Source organism: Staurois parvus, unplaced genomic scaffold (genome assembly GCF_062004578.1).
Source record: "Staurois parvus isolate SC_StPar_1 unplaced genomic scaffold, SC_StPar_1.0 ptg000335l, whole genome shotgun sequence".
NCBI classification, from domain to species: domain Eukaryota; kingdom Metazoa; phylum Chordata; class Amphibia; order Anura; family Ranidae; genus Staurois; species Staurois parvus.
The window spans coordinates 697,052-725,000 of NW_028318131.1; the positions used below are offsets into that span (position 1 = coordinate 697,052).

Sequence of the window (27,949 nt, forward strand, 5' to 3'; positions counted from 1 at the left end):
GGGAGGTGATACAAAAGGTGATAGCTGCGGGGGATGATCTGGCGGAGGTGATTCAAGTACTGTTCTTAGGTGGAGGTGGGGTAGGCTTCCCTGAGTTGATACCAAAGAGCTCAATTTTGGTCTCATCTGACCAAAGCACTTTCTATCAATCCTTCAGGGAATCATTTAGATGTTCATTGGCAAACTTCAGATGGGCCTGTACATGTGACTTCTTGAGGAGGGGACCTTGCGGGCGCTGCAGGATTTCAATCCATGGCGGCATGTTGTGTTACCAATGGTTTGTTTGATGACTGTGGTCCCAATTGCCTTGAGATCATTCACAAGCTCCTCCTGTGTAGTTCTGGGCTGATCCCTCACTTTTCTCATGATCATCCTTACCCCATGAGGTGAAATCTTGCATGGAGCTCCGGAACGAAGGTGACTGATGAATGTATTTCTTCTATTTGTGAATAATTGTTCCAACAGTTGTCTCCTTCTCACCAAGCTTCTTGATGATGGTCTTGTAGCCCATCCCAGCCTTGTGCAGGTCTACAAGCTTGTCCCTGACGTCCTTTCACAGCTCTTTGGTCTTGCCCATGGTGGTGAGGTTTGAATGGAAGAAAGATTCTTTGGACAGGTGTCTTTTATACACATAACGAGTTGTCATGAGGAGCACCTTCTTAAATGGACAGGACTAATCTGTGCACCACATGAGCACATAGATAGTCTGCGGGAGCCAGAATCATTGTTGGTTGGTAGGGGATCAAATACTTATCTTACTCACTGAACTGCAACTCAATTGATAACATTTGTATTGTGTTTTTTCTGGATTTTTAGTTGATATTTTGTCTCTATCATTTAAAAGACACCTATGATAAAAATTATAGACCCTTCATTTCTTGTAAATGGGCAAACTTACAAAATCAGCAGGGGATCAAATCATTATTTTACCCACTGTATAAATGTAATTTTCATACAGCGTTGTGCCCAAGCTATGGGCAGTTAAAGTAGCGCCGTGCTGAAGAGGTCATGAAGAGGGTAAAACCTTTCCGAAGGTCAAGTGGTTAAATAGTTTTCAGGCCTGCAATGATTTTCTTCTTTTCAAACGCATGTGCTAAAAAAAAAAAAAAATTAAATAACTAATATATATATATATATCAGGGGCGGAGTGACCATTTGGGAACTCGGGCACTGCCCGAGGGCCCGGGGTCAGTAGGGGGCCCCATGAGGTGCCCTTGATACCTTTCATAGGCTTTTTTGAATGTGGTTTAAGTGTGGACGAGGACACAGGGGCCCCATGAACCCCTATTGCCCGGGGGCCCCATGAGTTGTCAGTCCGCCCCTGATATATATATTATTATACAGTATTTATTTAGCGCCAATAGTTTGCTCAGCGCTGTACATTATAGTGGGAGACAATACAGTAACAATACAGTGCAATACACGAGGGGTTCGAGGGCCCTGCTCTTTGGAGCTTACAATCTAGGAGTGAGGGGAGAGTGGTACAGGAGAAAAAAGCTGTGGGGGATGGAGTGGTGGGAAGAGCGGAGGAGATCAGCAATTAGGTGAGGGCTCGTTAGGCTTCTCTGAAGAGATGGGTTTTCAGGGTGCGCCTAAAGGCGAGGAGGGTAGGTGACAGTCTGATGGATTGGGGTAGGGAGTTCCAGAGGATGGGTGACACCCTGGAGAAGTCCTGGAGACGGGCATGGGAGGAGACCAGGGAGCTAGAGAGTAAGAGGTCTTGTGAGGAGCGGAGAGTGCATTTTGGGTGATAGATGGATATCAGGTCGGTGATGTAGTTTGAGGCAGCGTTATGAACAGCTTTATACGTCAATGTTAATATTTTGAATTTTATGCTTTGGGCATATATATATATATATATATATATATATACACACACACACACACACACTGACCATTTGGAATTTCGGGCACTGCCCGAGGGCCTGGGGTCAGTAGGGGGCCCCATGAGATGCCCCTGGTACCTTTCTCATAGGCTTTTTTGAGTTTGGGCAAGGACACAGGGGCCCCGTGATCCCCTATTGCCCGGGCGCCCCATGAGTCGTCAGTCCGCCCCTGTGTATATGTGTGTGTGTGTATATATATATATATATATATATATATATAAATAAATAAATATAAACTGATTCCTGGTTCCGGCCTTGCACATCTCTGGGGCCAACGATTTCCAATGACAGTTTTTCCAGCCCCCCTGACGTCACACACCCAAGCTGGTGCAGGTTTGTTTCCTGTTCCGTATCGATAAAGTTCGTTCGATCGAAAGAGAAAGGAAAAAAAAAAAAAGGAAAACAACCAGCACGCCCCCCGCGCAGAAAAGAGGGGTGTCGTCGGGAGCGCGCCGGACACGTGACCGCCAGGCTCCGCTCGGGAACGCGCTCAGTCAGACAAGCGGGGCGAGTGAGATAAGAAGAGTCCCCGCGGCCGAACACCCCCCACAGCTGGACGCCGCCATGTACCGAGCGCTGTACGCCTTCCGCTCCCCGGAGCCCAACTCGCTGCCCTTCTCGGCCGGGGAGAGCTTCCTCATCGTGGAGAGGAGTAACCAGCACTGGTGGCTGGCCAGCCGCTGTAGCAGCGGGGACACGGGCTACGTGCCGGCCTCCTACCTGGAGAGAATCAAGGTGAGGGGCGGGGCCTGCGCTCAGGGCAGGGTGACGTCACCAGAGCAGCAGCAGCTGGGCTTTTCCTGGCCGCGGTGACGTCGGCAAGCCAGCTGCTCCCAGGAACATGTGACGTCAGTTAACGGGATTGGATGGGGGATGTGACAACTGGGCTGCTTGTTGTGGAAATGTCATGACTATACATTATGTGGGGGTCACCAAAAATTTAAAGGACATGTACATTACATTTTTGGTGACCCCCCCACATGTGGGGTGCATGGGATTGCCACCTCATCCCATTAACACCCCAGGTCACATTGGGTGCGACTTGCCACTCGTATGCCAAGTCGGTGCGGTTCCGATGCGGTTACTATCCGATGTGGGTGGTGCTCATCTTCCTAAATGGTGACGAGAACACGTGTGTGTCCTCCTAGTGAACAGGCATGTAGGGAAATCTCCAATTCAGAGAGTAATGACAGAACCAGCTCTGTGCAGGCGTGTTGTCAGGATCTCCTCTATGGACAAGGATGATATTCGTCCCGAACAGGATGAAATCACCAAGAAGTGGAACAGTTTAGATACAAAGTCATATGCTTTGCAAAGTATCACCTGGATTAGTGGCTGTGGCCTTTCCTTTAGCCCGGGTTCACACTGATGCGAACTCCGCACTGCATCAGAATCGCACTCCGTTCATGCGAACCACTGCGGGTGTTCGCCCTGAAAGAGGTCCACAAAACGTGTTGCGATGTGCAGAATTGGATCGCATAGGTGTGAATACCCATGCGATCCGATTCTAGTGCGGATCCAAAAAAAGGGTCATTCACGAAGAGCAGGGTCCAACACACGACCATTAGTAGACAGAAGCTGCCTGCGTCCTAGCAACACACGGCCATTAGGAGACAGAAGCTGCCTGCGTCCTAGCAACACACGGCCATTAGGAGACAGAAGCTGCCTGCGTCCTAGCAACACACGGCCATTAGGAGACAGAAGCTGCCTGCGTCCTAGCAACACACGGCCATTAGGAGACAGAAGCTGCCTGCGTCCTAGCAACACACGGCCATTAGGAGACAGAAGCTGCCTGCGTCCTAGCAACACACGGCCATTAGGAGACAGAAGCTGCCTGCGTCCTAGCAACACACGGCCATTAGGAAACAGAATCTGCTTGCGTCCTAGCAACACACGGCAATTAGGAGACAGAATCTGCTTGCGTCCTAGCAACACACGGCCATTAGGAGACAGAATCTGCCTGCGTCCTAGCAACACACGGCCATTCGGAGACAGAATCTGCCTGCTTCCTAGCAACACACGGCCATTCGGAGACAGCAGCTGCCTGCTTCCTAGCAACACACGGCCATTAGGAGACAGCAGCTGCCTGCTTCCTAGCAACACACGGCCATTAGGAGACAGCAGCTGCCTGCTTCCTAGCAACACACGGCCATTAGGAGACAGAAGCTGCCTGCGTCCTAGCAACACAAGGCCATTAGGAGACAGAAGCTGCCTGCGTCCTAGCAACACACGGCCATTAGGAGACAGAAGCTGCCTGCGTCCTAGCAACACACGGCCATTAGGAGACAGAAGCTGCCGGCGTCCTAGCAACACACGGCCATTAGGAGACAGAAGCTGCCGGCGTCCTAGCAACACACGGCCATTAGGAGACAGAAGCTGCCTGCGTCCTAGCAACACACGGCCATTAGGAGACAGAAGCTGCCTGCGTCCTAGCAACACACGGCCATTAGGAGACAGAAGCTGCCTGCGTCCTAGCAACACACGGCCATTAGGAGACAGAAGCTGCCTGCGTCCTAGCAACACACGGCCATTAGGAGACAGAATCTGCTTGCATCCTAGCAACACACGGCCATTAGGAAACAGAATCTGCTTGCGTCCTAGCAACACACGGCCATTAGGAGACAGAATCTGCCTGCGTCCTAGCAACACACGGCCATTCGGAGACAGAAGCTGCCTGCGTCCTAGCAACACACGGCCATTAGGAGACAGAATCTGCCTGCGTCCTAGCAACACACGGCCATTAGGAGACAGAAGCTGCCTGCGTCCTAGCAACACACGGCCATTAGGAAACAGAATCTGCCTGCGTCCTAGCAACACACGGCAATTAGGAGACAGAATCTGCTTGCGTCCTAGCAACACACGGCCATTAGGAGACAGAATCTGCCTGCTTCCTAGCAACAAACGGCCATTTGTACACATGTACAAAAGTTGCTCAAACATTTTGTGCATACATAGCACTTTTATGCAGAATCTTGCTGCCAGCTTCTATTAGGAAGCCCCTGCATACTAGTTGTATCTTTGTATGGCTGTGTGCTTGCACCCTTAGAGACGTCTCCGTCTTCTTTTGTGTGTTTAGTGCCATGTAACCCCTAAGTGGCACCAGTGCAGCAGCTGACTTGGTCTACCATTATTAAATACAGACCCAAAGGCAACCATACACTGTAAAAAATGACTGAACAATTTTTAGATCTACCACCAACTATGTAGTGCAAGGAGCTGCCTGACTTGAGTCTTTAGCCCTGGTGCATGAAATAGCATGTTGGTGTGGGCAGGAGGCACAGGCACATCGTGGCAGCCTCATTGCCGGCAACCTGTAAAACTGGGAGACTGGAGGCTGCTATGGCTGGACCGTACACCGTGGGATACAAAGTGCTTGCATTGTGGACGTTCATTCCTGGGCACATACTGCCCACTCAGTGCATCATCCAGCCGCAGCAGCTTTCAGCCTCTTTGAGGTTTACAGGCTGCCAGCAGCAGGGTTGGAACCCCCTTCATGCAGATGGTGCTGCGCCCCCCCCCCCCCCAGTGTGGCTGTGGGGGGGGGGGGGGGGGAGGAGGAAGAGAAGCAGAGCTTCCCCTTTTGGGAGGAACTCCGCTTTAATATAATTCATCCCATCTTAAAAGCAGGATTCCATGTATGGCTGTTTTATACACGGTTACATTGGACTTGGATCAATGTAACTCAGGTTGCGCATCATACAGTGAATGCATTACCTGAATGAATGAAAAGCATTCTCTGATTGGAGCTTGTTCTTTAAAAAAAAAAACCAAAACAGACTTGCTGGCTGTATCACCAGATGAAACTACAAGAAAGACTAAAAAAAGAATACGAATGCAGCCATCACATCTAAAAATTGGTAAGCTGCAATATAATAAATGTTTGCTTTTGGGTTTAAATAACCCTTTAAGGATTTTGGAAATGTTCAAAGAATGGAAAAGCCCTTAAAACTTTATTTGAAGTACCAGTCGTATTTTTTTTAAGACCGTTTGGCTACCTGCCAGCTGGAATATGTCCAACCATGAAAACGATGTTTACATACCATACAAGATCGTTGCATTGTATAACATCAGCAGATACAAGGCCACCATATCAGGGAACACCAGCGGGACTGGATGAATCCCAGGAACGAATGCAACTAAATGATTACAGCTGGTGTCTGATTTTATATTTGTGGTGTTAGAAGCAAGTGATCTCCGGATTGTTTTATATGCCTTTTGTCTTCAATGGGGCTTCTAGAATTCTATAGCAGTTTGTCCATTCCTGACGGTATTTGAGTGCAAAGTAATAGAATGGCTGCCTGCTAAATCAGCAATATACACTATGTTGGCAAAAGTATTGGGCAGCCTGCCTTTCCATGCACATGAACTTTAACCCCCCTGGCGGTATTCTCGAGTGTAGCTCGGGGTAAACTTTCAATACCAAAAGTGGTAACTCCGAGCTACACTCGGGAATACACTGCAGCGTTGCTCAGGGATTCCCTCGATCACTTACCTTGTCCTTCGCTCCCGCGATGTCCCCCCTGCAGTGTCCCCTGTAATGTTCTCCGGCCGATGCCAGCATCTGTCTTCTGGGCTCCGTCCCCTGCGACGTCGGGACGTACGGGGGACGGAACTGGCGGGAAATTCAAAAATTTGAAGTGACATTCACTAAAATCACATAGTATAACATTCCTGTATCAAACCATTTCACATACATTTTGTCCCGAGTGCTTTGTCCGGCGCCCTGCCTGCATTTTTACTGTTCTTTCTGCCTGGAAACTGAGAAACGTCCATGGCGTCCAAAAAGCGTCCCTTTAGGTCAAAAGCGGTTTTAGACCGGATAGAGAACAGCGATAGTAAATCAGAACCACTTGCAGAATTGAGTGATAATAATTCGTGGGGGAAATTCCTCATCAGACACTGAAAACGATTCTGCGACTTTGCTCAGCGATGTGCGAACTTGGCGCTCTATTTCACATTTCAGTGTTTTTGGTTTGATTATATTATTGAATTAAATTTATTATATTTTTTATGATTATATTATAATTTATGATTTCGTGTTTCAAATTTTATCATAACCCCCGGGATGTTTACTAGACTCTTGTTCGGACAGATTTTAGTGAGTTATTCCTAAAAATTACAGACCTACAATAAAAAAACTGCATATTTCCATGGAAAAAAATTTACCGCTTTGAGCACAGAAATACTGACATAATCAGACCGCCAGGGAGGTTAATGGCCCCCCAGTCTTAGTCTGTAGGGTTCAATATTGAGTTGGCCCCGCCCTTGCCACGCACATGACCTTTAATGGCCCCCCAGTCTTAGTCCGGAGGGTTCAATATTGAGTTGGCCCCGCCCTTTGCAGATATAACAGCTTCAACTCTTCTGGGAAGGCCGTCCACAAGGTTTAGGAGGGTGTCTATGGGAAGGTTGGACCATTCTTCCAGAAGCACATTTGTCAGGTCAGGCACTGATGTCGGGGGAGGAGGCCTGGCTCACAGTCTCCGCTCTAATTCATCCTAAAGGTGTTCTATGGGGTTGAGGTCAGGACTCTGTGCAGGACAGTCAAGTTCCTCCACCCCAAACTGGCTCCTCCATGTCTTTATGGACCTTGCTTTGTGCACTGGTGGGCAGTCATGTTGGGTGTCCAGCAGGTAATTTTATTGCATTCCAGGGTTTAGCTATGATCACCCATTCATGTATGAGTTGTTATATAAAGGGTAACTCACTTTCATGGGGAAAAATAGCAAATAAAAAATATAGCATATACAATTGCAACACAAGTCATATTGTAATGAAATGTTATTAAAAATTACCTTTCTTTTTCAAACTTTAAAATTCAATGCGATATGGCAACCTGGAGGCATTCTGTACACAGATGTTGTACAGAACACCCCCCAAAATGTCATTTCCTGCTTGTATGATTGGCTCACTGATTTTCCTAGAAGTCTGCACTATAATTATACAGGATTTATAGCGCCAACACTTTGCGCAGCGCTGTACAATATAAGGGAGACAGTACAATTACAATACATTTCAGTACAGAAGGAATATGAGGGCTACTAAGATACAAGTCGGATTCTGAGAATTTACATTTTGTTGAGATTCTCCCTAAGGGAAATCACATCTAAAGGGATGCAGACCCTGCCACTTTCCTCATTAGATCCCTGCAAGTGGGGAAGCTAATTGACAATTGTAAAGTCCCTCCAATTCACATTCATTTTGCACATGGATACATACAAACAGCTATTTCTTCAGAGTAACAAAAGGTAGGACCCTGCAACAAAGTTTGTTGAAAATCCTTACAATGTATATAGATCACCCAGAGGGGAATGTTTTTTTTTTTTTTTTGTTTTGTTTTGTTTTTTTTTGGGGGGGGGGGGTTCTCAGTGAAAGTGAAGTTGCACTTTAAATTTAAGAGCTCAGAGTGGTTCATTGTCAAGGATATTATGGTATGGCACCGAACATGAATGGATTTACAAGCGGAGTTCTATTTTGGTCACCAGTAGAGGTCTTGACTGTATTCAGTCCAGGATATGCAGACATTGGGCCTCAGCGGGTCACGTTCGCATGCATTGACATGAAAATGTAATATTGCATTATTGGAACCAAAGACGACCCGTACATACTCCCCCCCGCCTCCCCCCCCTTTTTTTAATTCCATCCCTGTTACCTATGTGAACCTTGAACGTTGGCTGTGCTGTACGCAAATGTTGATTTTGCTGTTCAGAGATCAAACCATCCCAAATCCAACAAGTAGTGGGCACGTTGGTGACCTTGCATGGCATAGGGGACATGGTGAGTGTGTGTGCTGCAGCCCCAACCTATTGCAAAATCCTGACTAGCATATTACACAAAGATCAGGGGTCTGTATGGCTCACCCTAGGTTCACATCTGTGCGGGTGGTGCCGCTGTAGATCCGCACGAAAATCCAAGCAGCTGCACCACCCGCACAGACAAATGCGGACCCGTGGGTGGGTGCCATTCATTCTAATGCCACGTCGCCCGCACTGGAAAACACAACCGTACTGGGAACCTCGGCTGCATTTTCGGCTCAGTCTCTCAGAATGCCGACTGACAGTCCCCGCTCTCTAACCCCCGGTTCACATCTGTGCGGGTGGTGCCGCTGCAGATCCGCACGAAAATCCGTGCAGCCGCACCACCCGCACAGAGAAATGCGGACCCGCGGGCGGGTGCCATTAGTTCTAATGGCACGCCGCCCGCATTTCAAAACGCAACCGTACTGGGAACCGAGATTCCTGTGGGGGCTGTGCTTTCCAAAGTAGTGCAGGGACTTCTTCCCTGCGTGTCACAGGCACGGGAGTCCATTCAAATGAATGGGCTCTTGTGCCCGTGCAAAACGCGGCCCGCATGGCCGCATAGATGTGACCCGGGGGTGACGGAGGAGTTGATTAGACAAAGGTGTGCAATTTTACCCTGTGGAGCCATTGATAACCCTCTAATTTGTACTGACTTTTTACCCGACAGGTTCACTTAATCCAATCACACACGGGTCGAATTCCGAAAGAATCTTCTTTCAAAAATCTTTTCTAAGAATTTCCGTTTGAATTTCGCTCCATTAGTGGTCCACAGCAACGACCGTTTTTTTAAAAAAATTTTTCACTCCCAATCGAATTTCAGTGATCGGGCATGTTGGAAATGTTTTTAAAAAATGAACAAATTTCTAATCAATGATGGGAGGATTGTGTGAGAAATGTCATTGAAAAAGAAATGAGCGTGAGCTGTGACTTGGAAAGAAAATACATTCCTTGGCCACGAAAATTCTTTTCTGTAGCAACATGACATGCAATTAAAGGCTTGGTTGGTTGAATTTGAAAATCAATGGTGGTTCCATTGGATTACTGTGACGAGAGTCACTTTAGGTGGGGGGTCCATGGAACCCAGCTCACTTTGGAGAGGTGGGGAGACCCCTGTCTTAGCTCCCCATATCCCTATTATGTGTAAGTCACCCTGTGCCTGTTAGGGGTACAGGGTGATGTCCTAATATTGGGGTGGGGGGTTGTTGATTGTTTAATGCCATGTGGTTGCATCCCATTGTTCTATTGTGTGTCTTGCCTGGGAGCAAACTATTATGGGATGTATGTGTTTGTGTATTGGCTTGGTGGGGGGTGTTTCCAGCAGCCCTCCCTACTGATGGGACTGTCTGCTGGTGTGTCTCTTGTTACTAAAGGTAAATTGCCCCGCCCTGTGTCATTATGCAGGGAGGGGGGGGGGTTGTTCCCTTAAATGTATATATCTTGTATCTGTGTTAAAATAAAGTAGTCTGTCCTGGTTTACTTCATGTCTGGTGTTGTCTAGTCTTGTATGGTCTTCTATGGTGTCTGTGGTCGGTGTTTGGACGGGGAAGCGGTATTATAACAGAAGTACTCAAGTGCAGTCGGGGTCCGGTTCTGTTAAAATTACAAAATGCACGAAAGTTCCGATTTCCTAAAAAAAATTTGTTCGGAATTCGACCCGTGTATGACCTGCATTAGAGTCCTATTAAAGAGGTACTTCACCTTCACACACACCCCACCCGGGGTTAATTTTGATATTACCTGGTCTGCGGGGGTGAGCAGAAACAACACTCACCTAGCCAATATATAGTGCTGCTCGCTGTGTTTCGGTGAAAGCCGCTGCACTGCCTGCTCGTGACATCATCTTTGTGATGTCATCAGGAGGCAGGCTGGTTCTTCTGGGTCCTAGCAGCTGACCTCCTGATGATGTTCATGCTGCACTGCACATGTGCAGAGCGTTCTAGACTGCCCTAAAGCTTCCTGGAATCCGTGATGTGGGCATGTCAGGAGGCTGCGAGTGGAGGGGGCCAGAAAGGTGGAATCACTGGCTACACTCTGCTGATAAAAGGCTTACCCCCTCCCGAACCTTTTTTTTTTTTTTTTTTTTTTTTTTTTTTTTTTTTTTTTTTTTTTTTGAAGGTTGGATGAGGAGCAAGTAACATTCCGCTTTAAAAGAGAACAGTGGGATTTTAGAATAACAATCCTACTCACCTAAGTGGGTGCAGCATCAGTCCAGTGCTACATCTGTCCCCTGCCGCCTCAGTCTTCACCCCCGGTCACATCTAGGCGGCCGTGCGGCCCGCGTTTTGCACGGGCACGAGAGCCCATTCATTTGAATCGACTCCCGTGCCCGTGACACACAGGGAAGAAGTCCCTGCACTTCTTTGGAAAGCGCAGCCCCCACAGGAATCTCGGTTCCCAGTACGGTTGCGTTTTGAAATGCGGGCGGCGTGCCATTAGAACTAATGGCACCCGCCCGCGGGTCCTCATTTCTCTGTGCGGGTGGTGCGGCTGCACGGATTTTCGTGCGGATCTGCAGCGGCACCACCCGCACAGATGTGAACCGGGGGTTAGAGAGCGGGGACTGTCAGTCGGCATTCTGAGAGACTGAGCCAACGGCCGCTCAGGCATCTTGGTGGATTCCGACATTAAAGTCGGAAGTCTGAACCAGCGCTGAATCTGGCCCTACTCAGCTCATATGGCCCTACTTCCCCTGTGGGGCACAGGAGTGCAGAGCTAAGTGTACCCCTGTGACCCACAGAGGAAGTAGGGCCATATGAGCTTTAGCCATAGTTCTCCTTTACGTAGTGTTACAGCTGAATGCCAGTTAAACCGCTAAAAACACAACTAACACTTGCTGTTTTACCTGGCACATGATTTTTATTACTGTATATCCAGTCCTGAGATTTACACAGCTCTGCCACACACAGCACAGTGCTGTTTGGAAGGTGACCTGATTTGTTTTTTGTTTTTTTTGCAGTTCAGTAACACTTACAGGTCTTGTCCCTACACCGGACTGGACAGTGAAAGGAGCAGAGACACACTCCTCTCCTTATCACTCTGCTTTCTCCTCCTATCAGCATGTTTCTTGTTGGCACATGAGCACTGCATCACACCTGATTGGCTCCTTGTGCTTCTCTTCTCCCAGTCTAAGCTCTGCTGTACTATGGATTGCAAGAGGGTGATACAAGGTCAAATTCTTGCACTCCAAAAAAAAAAAACCGAACAATGTGCTATTGAATACAGAGCTGCATTAAAAGAGAAGTAGGGCTTATTTTGCCCATTTATACTTACCTATGTGGATGTAGCACAGGTCCGATGCTGTATCTTTACCCCCCCCCCCCACCACCGGCTTTCAGTGTGAGAATTTGGCAATCACATAATCGCTGAGTTCTCACAGCCACTCTGAGCAGAGAGTAGTGACTGTCGGTCACCGCTCTCTGCTGAGCCCCCCACCAGCGCTCACTGGAAGGGGGAAGGAGCGTCTGGCTCAGGCTCTCAGCGCTTCGCTGAGAGGCTGAGCCCTGTGCCGCTCCAGGCTCTTGGGTGGATCCCAACTTTGAAGTCGGGATCTTTCCCCAGCCTGGACCGGCTGAGTGACGTCAACCCGCTGCCAGCTAAAAACGGGTCACAGGCAGGGGTGGACTGACAACTCATGGGGCCCCCGGGCAATAGGGGATCATGGGGCCCCAGTGTCCTCATCCACACTCAAAATACACCCAAAAAAGCCTATAAAAAGTACCAGGGGCATCTCACAGGGCCCCCTACTGACCCCGGGCCCTCGGGCTGTGCCCAAGTGGTCAAATGGTCAGTCCGCCCCTGGTCACAGGAGTGCAGAACGAACTGCGCTCCTGTTATCTACAGAAGTTCAGCCAAAAAAAAGCTTTGGCTGTATGTCTCCTTTTAATTTGTGTCCTTCATATCTACTGAGAGCCCAGCTTGTAAGGTGACAACCCCAACACTGCTCCTCATCCTCCCAGCATTTAGGGCCTTTTATATTCAGCGACGTTCCTTTCACAGGAAACTCTTCATCCTGACATGTATCTATCAGTCTTCAGATGTATCATTTTTGTCTTCTCTTTAATCCCTGAAAAGTAACGTTTTCCTCAGAAAATGAGGCGCTGCCCCAGGGATGCTGCAATAGCTGCATTTATGTATCTCCAGCTGTTTCATTTCTGTTTTGTTTCTAATATAATCGCTGCTGGCTCAGTGAAATCGTCATCCATTGGTATCCTGGCCCGGATGGGCCATTGTCTTTGCAGGCAAATGAATGAATTGACATATAAAGCTCATGTGGGTACCACTAGTTCAGGAGTTGTGACTTCACTTGCTTCATGCTGGTTCTGGGCCTTCACTTAGAAAGTAGTCTGGACAAAAACAGTCAGGCAATTAGCATTTTTGGAAGGAGTTCAGGCATGGTAGCCAACCTCTAGAGCATGAGTAGCCAATCTTTGGCCCTCCAGCTGTTGGGGGAACTACAAGTCCCATGAGGCATTGCAAGACTCTGACAGCCACAGGCATGCTTTCCAGAGACTTGATTGGATTTGTAGTTTACCGCAACTGGTGGGCCGAAGTTTGCCTACCCCTGCTCTAGAGGAAAGGTTTCTTTTAACCTCCCCCCTTCTGCTCAGCCCCAGTGTGTCTTTAAAGTGTTACTAAACCCACAACGGTACAATCAGTCTGTATATGCAGTAAAGCGTGCTTGTTGTGGGCGGCACAGTGGCTTAGTGGTTCGCACGTCTGGCGTGCAGTAAATGGGTCATGGGTTGATTCCCGACCATGGCGCCTCCTGCATGGAGTTTGCATGTTCTCCCTGTGCTTGTGTGGGTTTCCTCTGGGTACTCCGGTTTCCTCCCACACTCCACAGACATGCTGGTAGGTTAATTGGCTCCTGTCTAAATTGTCCTAGTTTCATCCCTGGCCATGCGGGATCTCCTGCATGGTGGGGGTTGGGGAAAGACCTGACAACCTTCCCTGTAAAAATAATTGCTAAGAGAATTCATGGAAAAAGTTGCTTATGAGTGACGGTCCATGCAATCGCCAAGGGTCGGATACGACCGAATAGATAGATAGATAGATGCTTGTTATACTCACTGCGGAACCTAAGGGGTTAATCCTCCGCATTGTGTAAAAAGGATGTTTGATCCTGTCTTCTCTGCTCCTTCTATTGTTCAAATGTCCACATCTTCTCTCCTGATGAGACAGACTGAACCATAGCCATTTTGCACATGCTCAGTTTAGTGTGCATTGCTAGAGAGGGTTTTTCGTTTTTTCTTTTCTCCTTGGGAGAGTGCATGTGATCAGCACAGGGCCAATCAGCACTGTCCAGACAGAGGTCAGGGGTTTTGCATCTTCCTAGAGCAGAAAGAAAACTCCTACAAGCTTTAACATGCGCCTCCTTAAAGCAGAGTTCCACTCACCCTGTCAAAAAATAAAAGTCAGCAGCTACAAAACTGTAGCTGCTGACTTTTAAAAAACAGCCACTCACCTGTCCCTCGGTCCCGTGGTGTGTCCCCCGCAGCCCGTTTCACCAGCCGTCCTGTATTCCAGGAGGTCGGCATCTTCAGTGTGGGCACCTGGCTGTGATAGCTTGCGGCTTCACAGCCGGGTACCCACTGCGCATGCGCGAGAAGCGCTGCACTTCATGAATGGTCCTGTAGTCTTCTGGGATCTGTCACGTGTCCCAAAAGACTACAGGGAAAGAGGGGGGGAGGACAACTTCCGCTAGGAGATCAGACCGGAAGTGGGAGCGGGTACCTGTCAAATTTGGGTATCCGCTCCCCACCCCCCAAAGGTGCCAATCATTAATGGGGAGGGGGGGAGCAGTCCTTAAAGCGGAACATCCCCTTTTGGGTGGAGCTCCGCTTTAATCATCCACAGAACCTGTGTAATTCATATGTGTTCGGTTTTAAAGGGATGAGATGGCAACCCTAACCCCGTGAGCAAGCCTATCACATTGCAGCTTCCGAGTCCGTAATACGTAAAGACTTTTGTTCTTTTTTAACCTCTTGCCGTCCGCCTGCTGTTGATAAACGGCAGGGCGGTGGCACTCCAGGGGCGGGTTGCCGTTCATAAACGGCACCCGCCTTTTCTAGCTGTGCGATCTCCCTGGGAGCGCGCAGCACCGCGATCCGGTGCCCGCTGTGTCCTCCGGACACAGTGAAACACCGATCGTCGGACGGGACCTCTGTACGAGGTCCCGATCATGTGATCACTGATTGGCCAATCGGTGATCACATGCAAAGTAGTAAGCAAGATGTCACTTGTGACATCATTGCTTACTACGTGTGAAATCTGTGAATGATCGGAGATCACATGGTACAGGGCTATTCACAACTAATGGACACTATTCAGTGCTCCTACTCCTTGACCTCTCTGCGGCCTTCGACACAGTCGACCACCCCCTCCTCCTCAAAAAACTACACTCCCTCGGCCTCAGAGATTCTGCTCTCTCCTGGATCTCATCCTACCTGTCACAACGCTCTTTCAGCGTTACCTATAATGCTACCACCTCCCCCTCACTCCCCCTCTCTGTTGGGGTCCCTCAAGGCTCTGTCCTCGGGCCCCTTCTCTTCTCCATCTATACCTCCTCCCTTGGCCAACTCATACACTCTCACGGCTTCAACTACCACCTCTATGCCGACGACACACAAATCTATCTCTCAACCCCCCACCTCACCCCCTCGGTCTCAGCCCGAATCACACACCTACTGAGCGACATATCAGACTGGATGTCGCTCCACTTCCTTAAATTGAACCTCTCCAAAACCGAGTTTCTTGTCTTCCCCCCAGCCCGAACCCCACCCCCCATTGATTTCTCCGTCACATCCAACAACGCTACCATCAAACCCGCCCTGCAGGCCAGAGTACTGGGTGTCATTCTGGACTCCAACCTATCCTTCCAGCCCCAAGTCCAATCTTTAACAAACTCATGCAGACTCCACCTCCGCAACATCGCCAAAATCCGCACGTTCCTAACCCCAGAAACCACTAAACAGCTCATCCACTCCCTCATCATATCACGACTCGACTACTGCAACTCCCTCCTCACTGGCCTGCCTCGCCGCTGGCTATCCCGTCTTCAGTCCATCCTGAACACGGCTGCCAGACTCATTCACCTTACCAACCGCTCCGTTTCTGCCACCCCCCTCTGCCAATCCCTCCACTGGCTTCCGATTGCGCAACGGATCAAATTCAAAATCCTAACGCTGACGTACAAAGCCATCCACCATACTGCCCCGAACTACATCACTGACCTAATATCCAAGTACCACCCAACACGCACACTCCGCTCCTCACAAGACCTCCTTCTCTCTAGTTCCCTGGTCTCCTCCTCCCATGCCCGCCTCCAGGACTTCTCCAGGGTGTCACCCATCCTCTGGAACTCCCTGCCCCAACCCATCAGATTATCACCTACTCTCCTCTCCTTTAGGCGCACCCTGAAAACCCATCTCTTCAGGGAAGCCTACCCCACCCCCTGCTAACTTGCCTCCCTCCTCCACTCTTCCTACCACTCCATCCCCCACAGCTATCTCCTCCTGTGCCACCATCCCCTCCCTCCTAGATTGTAAGCTCGAAAGAGCAGGGCCCTCGATCCCCTCATGTTTTGCATTGTATTGGTATTGTTCTGTCACATGTTCTGTCTCCCTTTGTAATGTACAGCGCTGAGCGAACTATTGGCGCTTTATAAATACTGTATAATAATAATAATAATGTGACAAGCTGTAACCAATCACAGCTCACTCAGTACTTCTCAATGACTGCAAGAATGCAGACAGAAAGAAAGAGAAATTATTGTTTTTACATCCAATATGGGTGTAAAAGCAATCAGTGTAAGTAAAAAAAAAAAAAAAAAAAATCACCCCCCACAAGTAGTACAGTGTCACCATGGTGGCACTGTACTGCTAGGGTGACAGTATGTAAAAAAAAAAAAAAAAAAATAATAATAATATAAAAAAAATAAAATAAAACCTGATACTAGTTCTATTTATTGGAGTGTAAAAGTGATTTTTGCTTTGCTGTGATCAGGGAAGTGTGTGTGTGTTTTCCGGAGATATTAAAGTGGATTGTTTTATGTCATTTCCTGACAGCAGTTCATGCAGCTAATTTTTTTTTTTTTTAACCACTTCAAGTCCGGACACTTTCCCCCCTTCCTGTCCAGGCCAATTTTCAGCTTTCAGCACTAACAAACCTTGAATGACAATTGCGCGGTCATGCAACACTGTACCCATATGACTTTTTTTGTATTTTTTTGAGACGGATAAAACTTTATTTTGGTGGTATTTCACCACTGGGAATTTTTTTTTTTTTTGCTATATAAATGAAAGTCCAAACATTTTGAAAAAAAGTGTTTTTTTTCTTATAAAATGTTGCAAATAAATAATCTTTCTTCATAAATCTTGGCCAAAATTTATTCAGTCATCTTTTTAGTAAAAAAAAAAAAAAACGCCCAAATTTGTTTATAACCAAAAATTATAATTTAAAAAAAAAATGTTTTCATTGCAGAGGAGAGATGTGGGCTCTTATTGACCCTATCTCTCTCCATAAAGAGGACCTGTCACTAAATATTTCTATCACAGGGGATGCATGCATTCCTTGTGAAAAGAATAAGTGATTACATTTTTTTTTAAAGGAACAGTGCAAAAATTAAAAAAAAGTTTAAAGTGCCCCCGTCCCCCCGTGCTCGCACGTAGTGGTGAACGCATACGTAGGCCACGCCCACATATGTAAATGGTGTTCAAACCACACACGTGAGGTATCGCCACGAACGTCAGAGCAAGAGCAATAATTCTCGCTCTAGACCTCCTCTGTAACGTTACACTGCTAACCTGTAGAAATTTTTAAAGCATCACCCGTGGAGATTAAGTACCACAGTTTTACGCCATCCCACGAGCGTGCGCAATTTTAAAGCATGCCATGTTGGGTATCTATTTACTCGCCATAACATCCTCTTTCATATTTTGCAAAAACAATTTGTGTATATATTGTTTTTTTTTTGTTTTTGTTTTTTTAATCAGTGTATTTTTTTCCAAAAAATATATATTCATTTTTAAAAACTGCGCGTTTTGGTTTTCGGCCAAGTGCATTTTGAAGTTTTGGTTTTGGCACCAGAATTTTCATTTCGGTGCACCACTAGTTTTTAATCTGCCCAGCAACAAGGTGATGGTGGTGGTGGGGAACCCCTGCAAAACACATAACAAAAAAAAAAGTGTCAAAAACAAGCATGCAAAACAAACAAAATGCAACCTGCATTGGTGACAACCAGGCCTGAAATGCTTTGAAATTGCAGCATAAGCACATCAAAAACTCAAGTGTTGCGTTTTTGGGTCACGTGACCAACAAACACACATTGCACGTGTCTAACCTGACAAGTGCGTGTGTTTGTAACACACGTCATTTAAAAATCGTACACAGAGATCAATAGAGGAAGCTTCTACTACAACATGGGAGCCAGATTTTCCTGGTTCAGACCTGGCCTTCTTTGGCATGTAGAGGAAGAAGAGCGGACACGCAGATTCTAATGTAGTATGTTTCCTCCGCGCATACTTATGACATGAGGCCCCTTTAACACTAGTGCCCCCCCCCCCCCCTCAATGATAATGTTATTGTTTGCCTGAGATGATATCTCTGTTATGTGCGCCAATTTAGATGCAAATAGTGCTTGGCGGAGATCCTCTTTAATACAAACCATTGCGCTTTGGAGATACAGTGAGCTCTTCTACATTGTGCTGGAATAAATGTGGCCTTTGTGCACCGTATTTGAAGTGCTTGGCTCAGTATGTGAGGTTTATTGTTGGACTATCTGTGAATAGAGCTCCTCATACAAGAGGGACGCTGTCATTTGTAGGTGGAGAGCGTGTGACCGCGCAGCCGATGTGGTCACCCGGAGGAAGGCACAGGGCTTGGAGGCTCAGGTGGTTCATCATCATTGCCTTGTCAAGAACATCTGTAGAGATGCCTGCTATCAGTTTTCTCTGTGGTGTTTCGGGCTTATTCATGGCAGATGCAGGGACACCTGCAAAATTGTGCGTTTTCCTGCACCACACCAAATGCACTGGTCTTTTGCTGAAGTGCATGGGTGCCATTCATTTTTAATGGCATCCCCATGCATCTACAAAAGGCGGGTGCGTTCAATCCCGCCAGAGGACATGGTACCCCAGTACCATTTTTTTTTAAGTTCAGAGCGATTTTTTTTTTTTTTACTTTTGTTAATTGTGCCGGCCCTTTTTTTGCACATTTCTCATGCATAGGGCAGTTTTCTAAAATGCAACACGCAATAATGCACATGCGCACACCCCACCTTCCTGGTGTGAATGAGCCCTTACCCTCTGGGGGGGAATATGTAGCAGCATACCTTACATCCCTTTTGTCATGTGACCCTCACGCCTCTCTTTTGCAGCTGCGGCACCCCCTAGTCTCCGCCCCATCCTTATCTTAGCAGCAGAGAGGAGGAGAGAACTCCCCCCCCCCCCCCCCCCCCCATCAGATCGTGTGCTTCTCTGTGCAGCTGCGGAGAGGCTCCTCTCTCTGTACATCCCCCCCCCTCCCATTTCCGCAGAGAGGAGGACCGAACTCCCCCTACAGATCCTGCACTACTCTGCAACCGCGGCACCCCCTCGTCTTCACCTCCCCCAATCTTAGCATGCAGCAGACCCCAGCAGCTGACTCCATCCCTCCTCTGGTCGGGGTGCACTGTGATGTAAGGGAGGCTGGGTGACTCTTGACTTCCAATGATGGAAGGACTCTTGACATCTGATGTTAGGGGGGGTGGGGAACACTTGACATCCTATGTAAGGGGAGGTGGGGAACACTTGACATCCTATGTAAGGGGAGGTGGGGAACACTTGACATCTGATGTAAGGGGGGGGGGGGTGGGGAACACTTGACATCTCATGTTAGGGGGGTGGGGAACACTTGACATCTGATGTAAAGGGGGTGGGGAACACTTGACATCTGATGTAAGGGGGTGGGGAACACTTGACATCTGATGTAAGGGGAGGTGGGGAACACTTGACATCTGATGTAAGGGGGGGTGGGGAACACTTGACATCTGATGTAAGGGGGGGTGGGGAACACTTGACATCTGATGTAAGGGGAGGTGGGGAACACTTGACATCTGATGTAAGGGGGGGTGGGGAACACTTGACATCTGATGTAAGGGGGGGTGGGGAACACTTGACATCTGATGTAAGGGGAGGTGGGGAACACTTGACATCTGATGTAAGGGGGTGTGGGGAACATTTGACATCTGATGTAAGGGGGGGTGGGGAACACTTGACATCTGATGTAAGGGGGGTGGGGAACAATTGACATCTGATGTAAGGGGGGGTGGGGAACACTTGATATCTGATGTAAGGGGGTGTGGGGAACACTTGACATCTGATGTAAGGGGGGTGGGGAACAATTGACATCTGATGTAAGGGGGGGTGGGGAACACTTGATATCTGATGTAAGGGGGTGTGGGGAACACTTGACATCTAGTCTTACAGATGCAATCTTCCCTTTTTGAGGGCAACCATAAATCATCATTGTTTCCTGTCCCTTTTTTTTTTTTTTTTTTGTGTGTGCAGCCCTTGCAGCTTAATGAGCCTTTTAAATATGGGGTGTTTAAAGATGGCTCCTTTGCCTTGTTGGCTCTCCCTTGTGACCCCTATGTAGCTACTCTGACATGGCCACTTCCAGGTGGGGCCGCAACTTCATATGCCACCTAATGGCAGGCTAAGACGCAATATGAGCTGCACTTGAGGAATCAGGATTCCCAAAGCATTAAATCGCATGTCTAGATGCTCGTTGCGCACTTCCCAACTGAAGGTTTGGGGAAACGCAATGGAGAGGGACACCACACAGAGGTCTTCCAAAAAGAGGAAATGTAAGTGTTAAGAGCAAAACACACAGGAAAGTAAAGTTTGTTTTCCGGCTAGTTAAAATCATTCTTGGAGTTCAGCTTTTAATTTCACACATATTTGCAATTTGGGCCAATGTAAGTATTCCTAACTCATACCTGAGGGGCCGCTGTGGAGGTTGGTGTTACTACAGCGATCACCGCAATATTCCAAGGGGATGCTTACTCCTCCTTTTTGCATCTGGAGCATGTGAATTTTCAGCACCTAAATAACTGCGCCCCAATCGCCCATCTTTATCATTACTTATACCATCTGTGATGTTTAGGCCTAGTGTCCCTTTAAACCTAACACCACTTTTTTTGCATCTGAAGATGATTTTCTAGGGCCATCTTGTATAGAATTGCAAGACAGCATTATTTGTACATAACGTTCATTTATCTGAGCTCAAGGACATTCAATTACTGTTACAAATTTCTCATCGTCTCGTGTAAAATGTCTCATTTAACGCAACAGCAAGTCATTTCCACGCTTTATAAACTGCACATTAGCCATCTAATCACAGCATTTCAAAAATTAAGGTCAAATCTGCTTACATCGAACAAATGGGAAATGGAGGCAGGAAGTTTACATTAAATTATAACAAGAAAAGCTTACAAGAAAAATATAATCTACTAACATAAAACAACTATTCAGTAAATGGTACCCAGTTTACATGCTATTCAGTGGCTCCAGCGCACCCAGTAATTCCATGTATCTGGTGACTGTAGGGTATCCAGTGACTCAAAGTATGCTCCCAGTCCACATGTCCTCTAGTGTGCCATTGCATCCAGTGATTCCAAGAGAGCTTCCAGCCTACGTGTTATGTACTGACTCCAATACTCCCAGTGACTCCCAAGTATGCAACCAGTCCACATGTCCTCTAGTGTGCCAATGCATCCAGTGATTCCAAGAGAGCTTCCAGCCTACGTCTTATGTACTGACTCCAATGCTCCCAGTGACTCCCAAGTATGCAACCTGTCCACTACTCCGTTTGTGAATCCATTGCACCCAGGGACTCAAGGTACACTCCCAGTCCATACATCATCTTGTGACCCCAGTGTGTCTTGTGACCCTTCTCCCCCATCCTTCCCAGTGCCACCTGTGTCTATCAATAAAAATACCTTATGTTCCCCTTAAAGTCCAAAGCCACTCTCCCAACCACCAATCTTCTCGGTTCTCCACTTGACACCCCCACAAGGAACAGGGTCCTTGACCCTGCAGTCCCAGGTCAAGAAGCAGCACCAGACCACAGAGCAGTAAGTCTTCAAGGGACCGCTTTGAAGAGGATGTGAATTTTTTACAGCCAGAGCTGAAAGAGCTGCCTTACTAATTGAATGATAAAAAAAATACTGGAATAGAATAACTTCTGCATTTCTATTGACACCCTTCAGATTCTTCCTTCTATTCTCTGTGTAGTTTAGTCATCTGATGGGCTGTTATGAGGAACATAGCCGCTTCTTGTTTTACAACGTTTGAGTCATTTATGTACTCTATTGAAGGAGAATTGGGTCTGTGGTCTTCCATTGATGGAAAATTTTGGATTTGGGGTCTTCCATTTATGGAAAATTGGGTCTGCAATCTTCCGCTGAAGAAGAATTGGGTCTGTGGTCCTCCGCTGGCGGAGAATTGGGTCCGAGTTCTTGCGCTGGCAGAGAATTGGGTCCGCGGTCTTCCGCTGGCGGAGAATTGGGTCCGCGGTCTTCCTCTGGCGGAGAATGGGGTCCGCGGTCCTCCGCTGGCAGAGAATGGGGTCCGCGGTCTTCCGCTGGCGGAGAATTTGGTCCGCGGTCTTCCGCTGGCGGAGAATTTGGTCCGCGGTCTTCCGCTGGCGGAGAATTTGGTCCGCGGTCTTCCGCTGGCGGAGAATTTGGTCCGCGGTCTTCCGCTGGCGGAGAATTTGGTCCGCGGTCTTCCGCTGGCGGAGAATTTGGTCCGCGGTCTTCCGCTGGCGGAGAATTTGGTCCGCGGTCTTCCGCTGGTGGAGAATTTGGTCCGCGGTCTTCCGCTGGCGGAGAATTGGGTCTGCAGTGTTCCACTCCTTCAATCCTCATCACCTGATTCTGTCACACTGAGATTATTTAGCCAGCAGGCTCCTCATTAACTTGTGCGAATTGGGTCCGCGGTCTTCCGCTAATGGAGAATGGGGTCCGCAGTCTTCCGCTGGTGGAGAATTGGGTCCGCGGTCTTCCGCTGGCGGAGAATTGGGTCCGCGGTCTTCCGCTGGCGGAGAATTGGGTCCGCGGTCTTCCGCTGGCGGAGAATTGGGTCCGCGGTCTTCCGCTGGCGGAGAATTGGGTCCGCGGTCTTCCGCTGGCGGAGAATTGGGTCCGCGGTCTTCCGCTGGCGGAGAATTGGGTCCGCGGTCTTCCGCTGGCGGAGAATTGGGTCCGCGGTCTTCCGCTGGCGGAGAGTTGGGTCCGCGGTCTTCCGCTGGCGGAGAAATGGGACCGCGGACTTCAGCTGGCGAAGAATGAGGTCTGCGGTCTTCCGCTGGCGGAGAATGGGGTCTGCGGTCCTCCTCTGATGGAGAATTGGGTCTGCAGTGTTCCACTCCTTCAATCCTCATCACCCGATTCTGTCACACTGCGATTATTTAGCCAGCAGGCTCCTCATTAACTTGTAATGTGCGTTGTGCAGAGATAAGTCATCCTAAAATAACTTTGTTGAAATGTTTCTAATTATGAAAGAATGCTAAAATAGCAGCCACAAATCAGAGCGCTGATAGCAGCTGTTTACTTTTCATTTACAAGGCCTTGTTGCATACATAATTCACAGTGTTGTGGTAGCGATGAAGCGCGGGTCGGGCCCCCGTGGGCTTCTGCCATGCATTATTAAAATCTGGGAGTCGTGCTCAGCAGGGCCATTCCCCGGAGGCTCATTAAGGTTGCTGTGCTATATAGACTGTAGATGTTTGCGCTCTTCCCTGGTGAGTATGTGTTTAGTACGTTTTTAATTTGCCATCGTGTTTCCTCGCTGGACTTTGACTCTGACGAGCAGCGTATGGTTACAGGTATTTACAGCAGCCAGAACTGCAGGCAGATGTATCAAAATAAACACCTTTTTAATTAAATTTTATTATTTTTATTAAAATAAGTAATGACATGTACTTTTACATGTAGATTGTATAAGTAATCTTTTTTTCTTTATTTTAGCTTCCTTTAACCACTTGAGCTCCAGAGGATTTACCCCCCTTAATGACCAGGCCTCTTTTTGCTACTCAGCGCTGCACTAATTCAACTGATAATTGCGCGGTCATGCAATGCTGCACCCAAACAAAATTTACGTCCTTTTTTTCACATAAATAGAGCTTTCTTTCGGTGTAATTTGATCACCTGTGCGCTTTTTATTTTTCACGCTATAAACAAAAAAAGGCCAAAAATTTTGAAGAAAAACAATATTTTTTACTTTCAGCTATAAAAAATATATAGTAAACTCAAAGTTGGTTATAAATTTAGGCCAAAATGTATTCTGCTCCATGTTTTTGGTAAAAAAAAATCCCAATAAGTGTATATTGATTGCTTTGTGTGGAAGTTATAGCGTCTACAAACTATGGTATAAATACTGCAATTTACGCCATTTTTCTGCTATACAGCGCTGCGCTAGTTTAACGGACAATTGCGCGGTCATGCAATGTGGTACATAAATTAAATTTACATCTATTTTTCCCCACAAATTGAGCTTTCTTTCTGTGGTATTTGATTGCCTGTGCAGTTTTTATTTTTTGCGCTATAAAAAAAAAAGTCTGACAATTTTGAGGAAAAAAAACAATATTTTGGACTTTTTGCTATAAAACATGTCCAGTAAAAAAAAAAATTCAAAAATCAAATTTAGTCATAAATTTCTGCCAAAATGCATTCTGCGACAATACCCAATACGTGTAAATTAATTGGTTTACGTGAAAGTTATAGCGTCTACAAATGGCGGGAAAGATACTGGGATTTTTAGTTTTTTGGGTTTTTTTATACTAATAATGGCGGCGATCAGCGAATTATGGCGGGACTGCGGCAGACATTCTGACATTGGGGGGTACTGACTTGGGGTCACTGACATCCCCAAAAACACTAATACAGTGATCAGTGCAAAAAAAAAAAAACACTGACACTGTACTAATGGCACTGGGGAGGAAGGGGTTAACTTTATTTTGCAGGGAAGGGTTATAGGAGTGAGGGGAGTGTTTTACTAGGGGGCGGGGGTGTGTACTGGGCGGGACAAGGCTGATCGAGAAAGAGAAACTGTTCTTTCTCGATCAGCTCATCCTCGAGCTGACAGGGAAGTGACAGACAGCACAGCTACTGCAGCTGTGCTGTCTGTCACTGTTTGCCGCCGATCGCCGGGAAACAGCCGCTAAGGAACGGCTGTGACCCGGCGACTCACATCTGCGCCGGTGATCCGCAGGACAGATAGGGCAGCGGCGCGCCTCGCGCCTGCCCCCTATTTGTTTACAAAACACACGTTTTACAACGTGGTTTTGCCTGCGAGTGCCGCCCTGCCACCGTATATCTACAGTGGCTGGGCGGAAAGTGGTTAATCAACTGTTCAGGCTAAGAAAGGGATTGGTCGGTCTAACACTGTGAACATGCTTACTGGAGAGAAAGTTACAGGGGCGAGCTTGTTAGCGTTCTGCTGCTCGTTCTTTGTCCGGTCCGCTAAAGGTGGTGGGTTCGTGGCCCATGGGTTGGCTAGAGTGTCTGTAGCCAAAGTTTACTGTGCAGAATTTTATATGGGCTGATATCCCTGCAAAGGTCTTTAAAGGAGGGGTGTCAACCTGGCGGCCCTCCAGCTGTTGCCAAACTACAAGTCCCATCATGCCTCTGCCCTTAAGAGTCATGCTTGTATCTGTCAATCTTGCAATGCCTCATTTATTTATTTATTTCAGGTACTTCTATATCCCCGTCAATTTACGCAGCACTTTACATATATATTGTACATTCACATCAGTCCCTAACCCTCAAGGGGCGTACAATCTAAGGTCCCTAACCCTCAAGGGGCGTACAATCTAAGGTCCCTAACCCTCAAGGGGCGTACAATCTAAGGTCCCTAACCCTCAAGGGGCGTACAATCTAAGGTCCCTAACCCTCAAGGGGCGTACAATCTAAGGTCCCTAACCCTCAAGGGGCGTACAATCTAAGGTCCCTAACCCTCAAGGGGCGTACAATCTAAGGTCCCTAACCCTCAAGGGGCGTACAATCTAAGGTCCCTAACCCTCAAGGGGCGTACAATCTAAGGTCCCTAACTCACATTCATACATACACATACTAGGGACAATTTAGAGAGGAGCCAATTAACCTACCAGCATGTCTTTGGAGTGTGGGAGGAAACCAGAGTACCCAAAGGAAACCCATGCAGGCACAGGGAGAAAATGCAAACTCCAGGCAGGTGGTGCCTCATGGGACTTAGTTTGGCAACAGCTGAAGGGCCGCCAGTTTGACACCCGTGTCTTACAACAGGATTACAAGTACTGCAAGTAAATACTGTGACCTAGCTGTTTGGGGGGGGAGGGGAGACTGAGCACTCACTGCACAGCCGCCGAGCTGTTGCAGACAGCTCCCAGCCATTGTTTTCAATTGGGAGTTTCCAAACGTGACCCCTGGGATAGCCAATCACAGCACCCCCTTATTTGGGAAGCCTGCCTCCCGGCATGAAGACCTTCGTAAAGGATTGAGGCAAGGGGTTAAAGTGAACCTTCCAGTTACATTCCCAGCTTGCATCAGTATATTCCAGAAGTGTCACAATATACAGGAAAAGTGATTTTTTTTTTTTGTTAATAATAATAATAATAATAATAATAATAATAATAATAGCTGTTCAAAAAAGCTACATTCACTTTTGTGCATTGTGGGAAGGCGAGCCTTTCAGCCCTGGTTCACACTGATGCTGTGCAGAATTTGCAGCATTTTCAGTGTGAATTCCGCACCGCATCACAGTCGCACCCCGTTTATACGAACCGATGCGGATGGGTATGTTAAGTTGACAACTCCCCGACATCGGTCCGCAAACCGTGGTACGATGTGCAGAATCTGATCGCATAGGTGTGAATACCCATGTGATCCAATTCTAGAATGGACCAAAAAAAGGTCCAGCATGTCTTTAATGCGGGTGCAGTGCAAATAGTCATACAAAATGTACGGCTCCAATCGCACCGCACACAAATCGCTTGTGATTTGTACAGGAAGACGGTGCGGTTCCTGAGCGAATCACATGGGATTTACCCCACCGCTGTAGTGTGAACCTGGGCTGACAGATGCATGGTGGTGCTATTCATTCTCAATGACACCTTCACGCATCTTGCTAACGTCTGTACTAAACGCATGGTAACAAAGTACTATAGTTTTGGTGTGGCGCAATTTTTAAAACAGAAATGCGGTATTCAAAAGAGAATAAACCTGTGGGAAAACGCAGAGCGGGTAGATGGGGAGGAGGGATAGGAGGTCAGATGGGGAGGGGGGGGGGGATAGAGATAATTAGGGAGATAATTATTGTGGTAAAAGTGATATTGTTTTTTTCTTTTTTAGAGAAAATGATTATAAAATGTATTTGGTTGAAAATCAATAAATATTTATAAAAAAAACAAACAAAAGAGAATAAACCTACATACTCTCCTAGATTATTATTACTATACAGGATATATATGGCGCCAACAGTTTTTAGTTAAAACCCCTAAACCGTATATATTTTCTGAAATCGTAGACCCTGAAGAATAAATTAGTGGTATTATTATTATTATTATTATTATACAGGATATATATATTATTATTATTATACAGGATTTATATTATTATTATTATTATACAGGATTTATATATTATTATTATACAGGATTTATTTTTTATTATTATTATTATACAGGATTTATTTTTTATTATTATACAGGATTTATATATTATTATTATACAGGATTTATATATTATTATTATACAGGATTTATATATTATCATTATTATTATTATTATACAGGATTTATATATTATTATTATACAGGATTTATATATTATTATTATACAGGATTTATATGGTGCCAACAGTTTGCTCAGCACTTTACAATATAACGGGAGACAATACAGCAACAATACAGTTCAATACAAGAGGGATAAGAGGGCCTGATCCTGGGAGCTTAGATGGCTGCAGCATCAATCTGAGCTGCAGCTGTCCCTCTGGGCTCTACACTGAGAACTGAGCGATCAAAGACTGCTCATTTCTTGGATCTGTTCTGAGCACTGGAGAGCGGGTAGGAGCGGCTGGCTCAGGCTCTCAGCGGCTGGTGGGGAATCTGGGCGGATCCCAACATTATTGTCGGGATCCCTTCAGAGTCTGGACTGGCTCTGTGACACCAGCCGACAGCAGGCTGAATCTGAGTCACGGGAGTTCAGAACTAAGTGCATCCCTGTGACCCAGAGCTGTGGTCATA

At 47.1% G+C, this 27,949-nt stretch overlaps 1 protein-coding gene across 1 annotated transcript in view; it reads left to right on the forward strand.

Moving 5' to 3' along the window:
- Positions 1-2,292: 2,292 nt before the first annotated feature.
- NCKIPSD (NCK interacting protein with SH3 domain) overlaps positions 2,293-27,949 on the forward strand; it is a 134,658-nt gene continuing 109,001 nt past the window's right edge. The window contains exon 1 of the mRNA XM_089684070.1: positions 2,293-2,621. Within this exon, the coding sequence (XP_089540196.1) occupies positions 2,451-2,621 (171 nt within the window). The 5' untranslated portion in view covers positions 2,293-2,450. The remainder of the gene's footprint in view (positions 2,622-27,949) is intronic.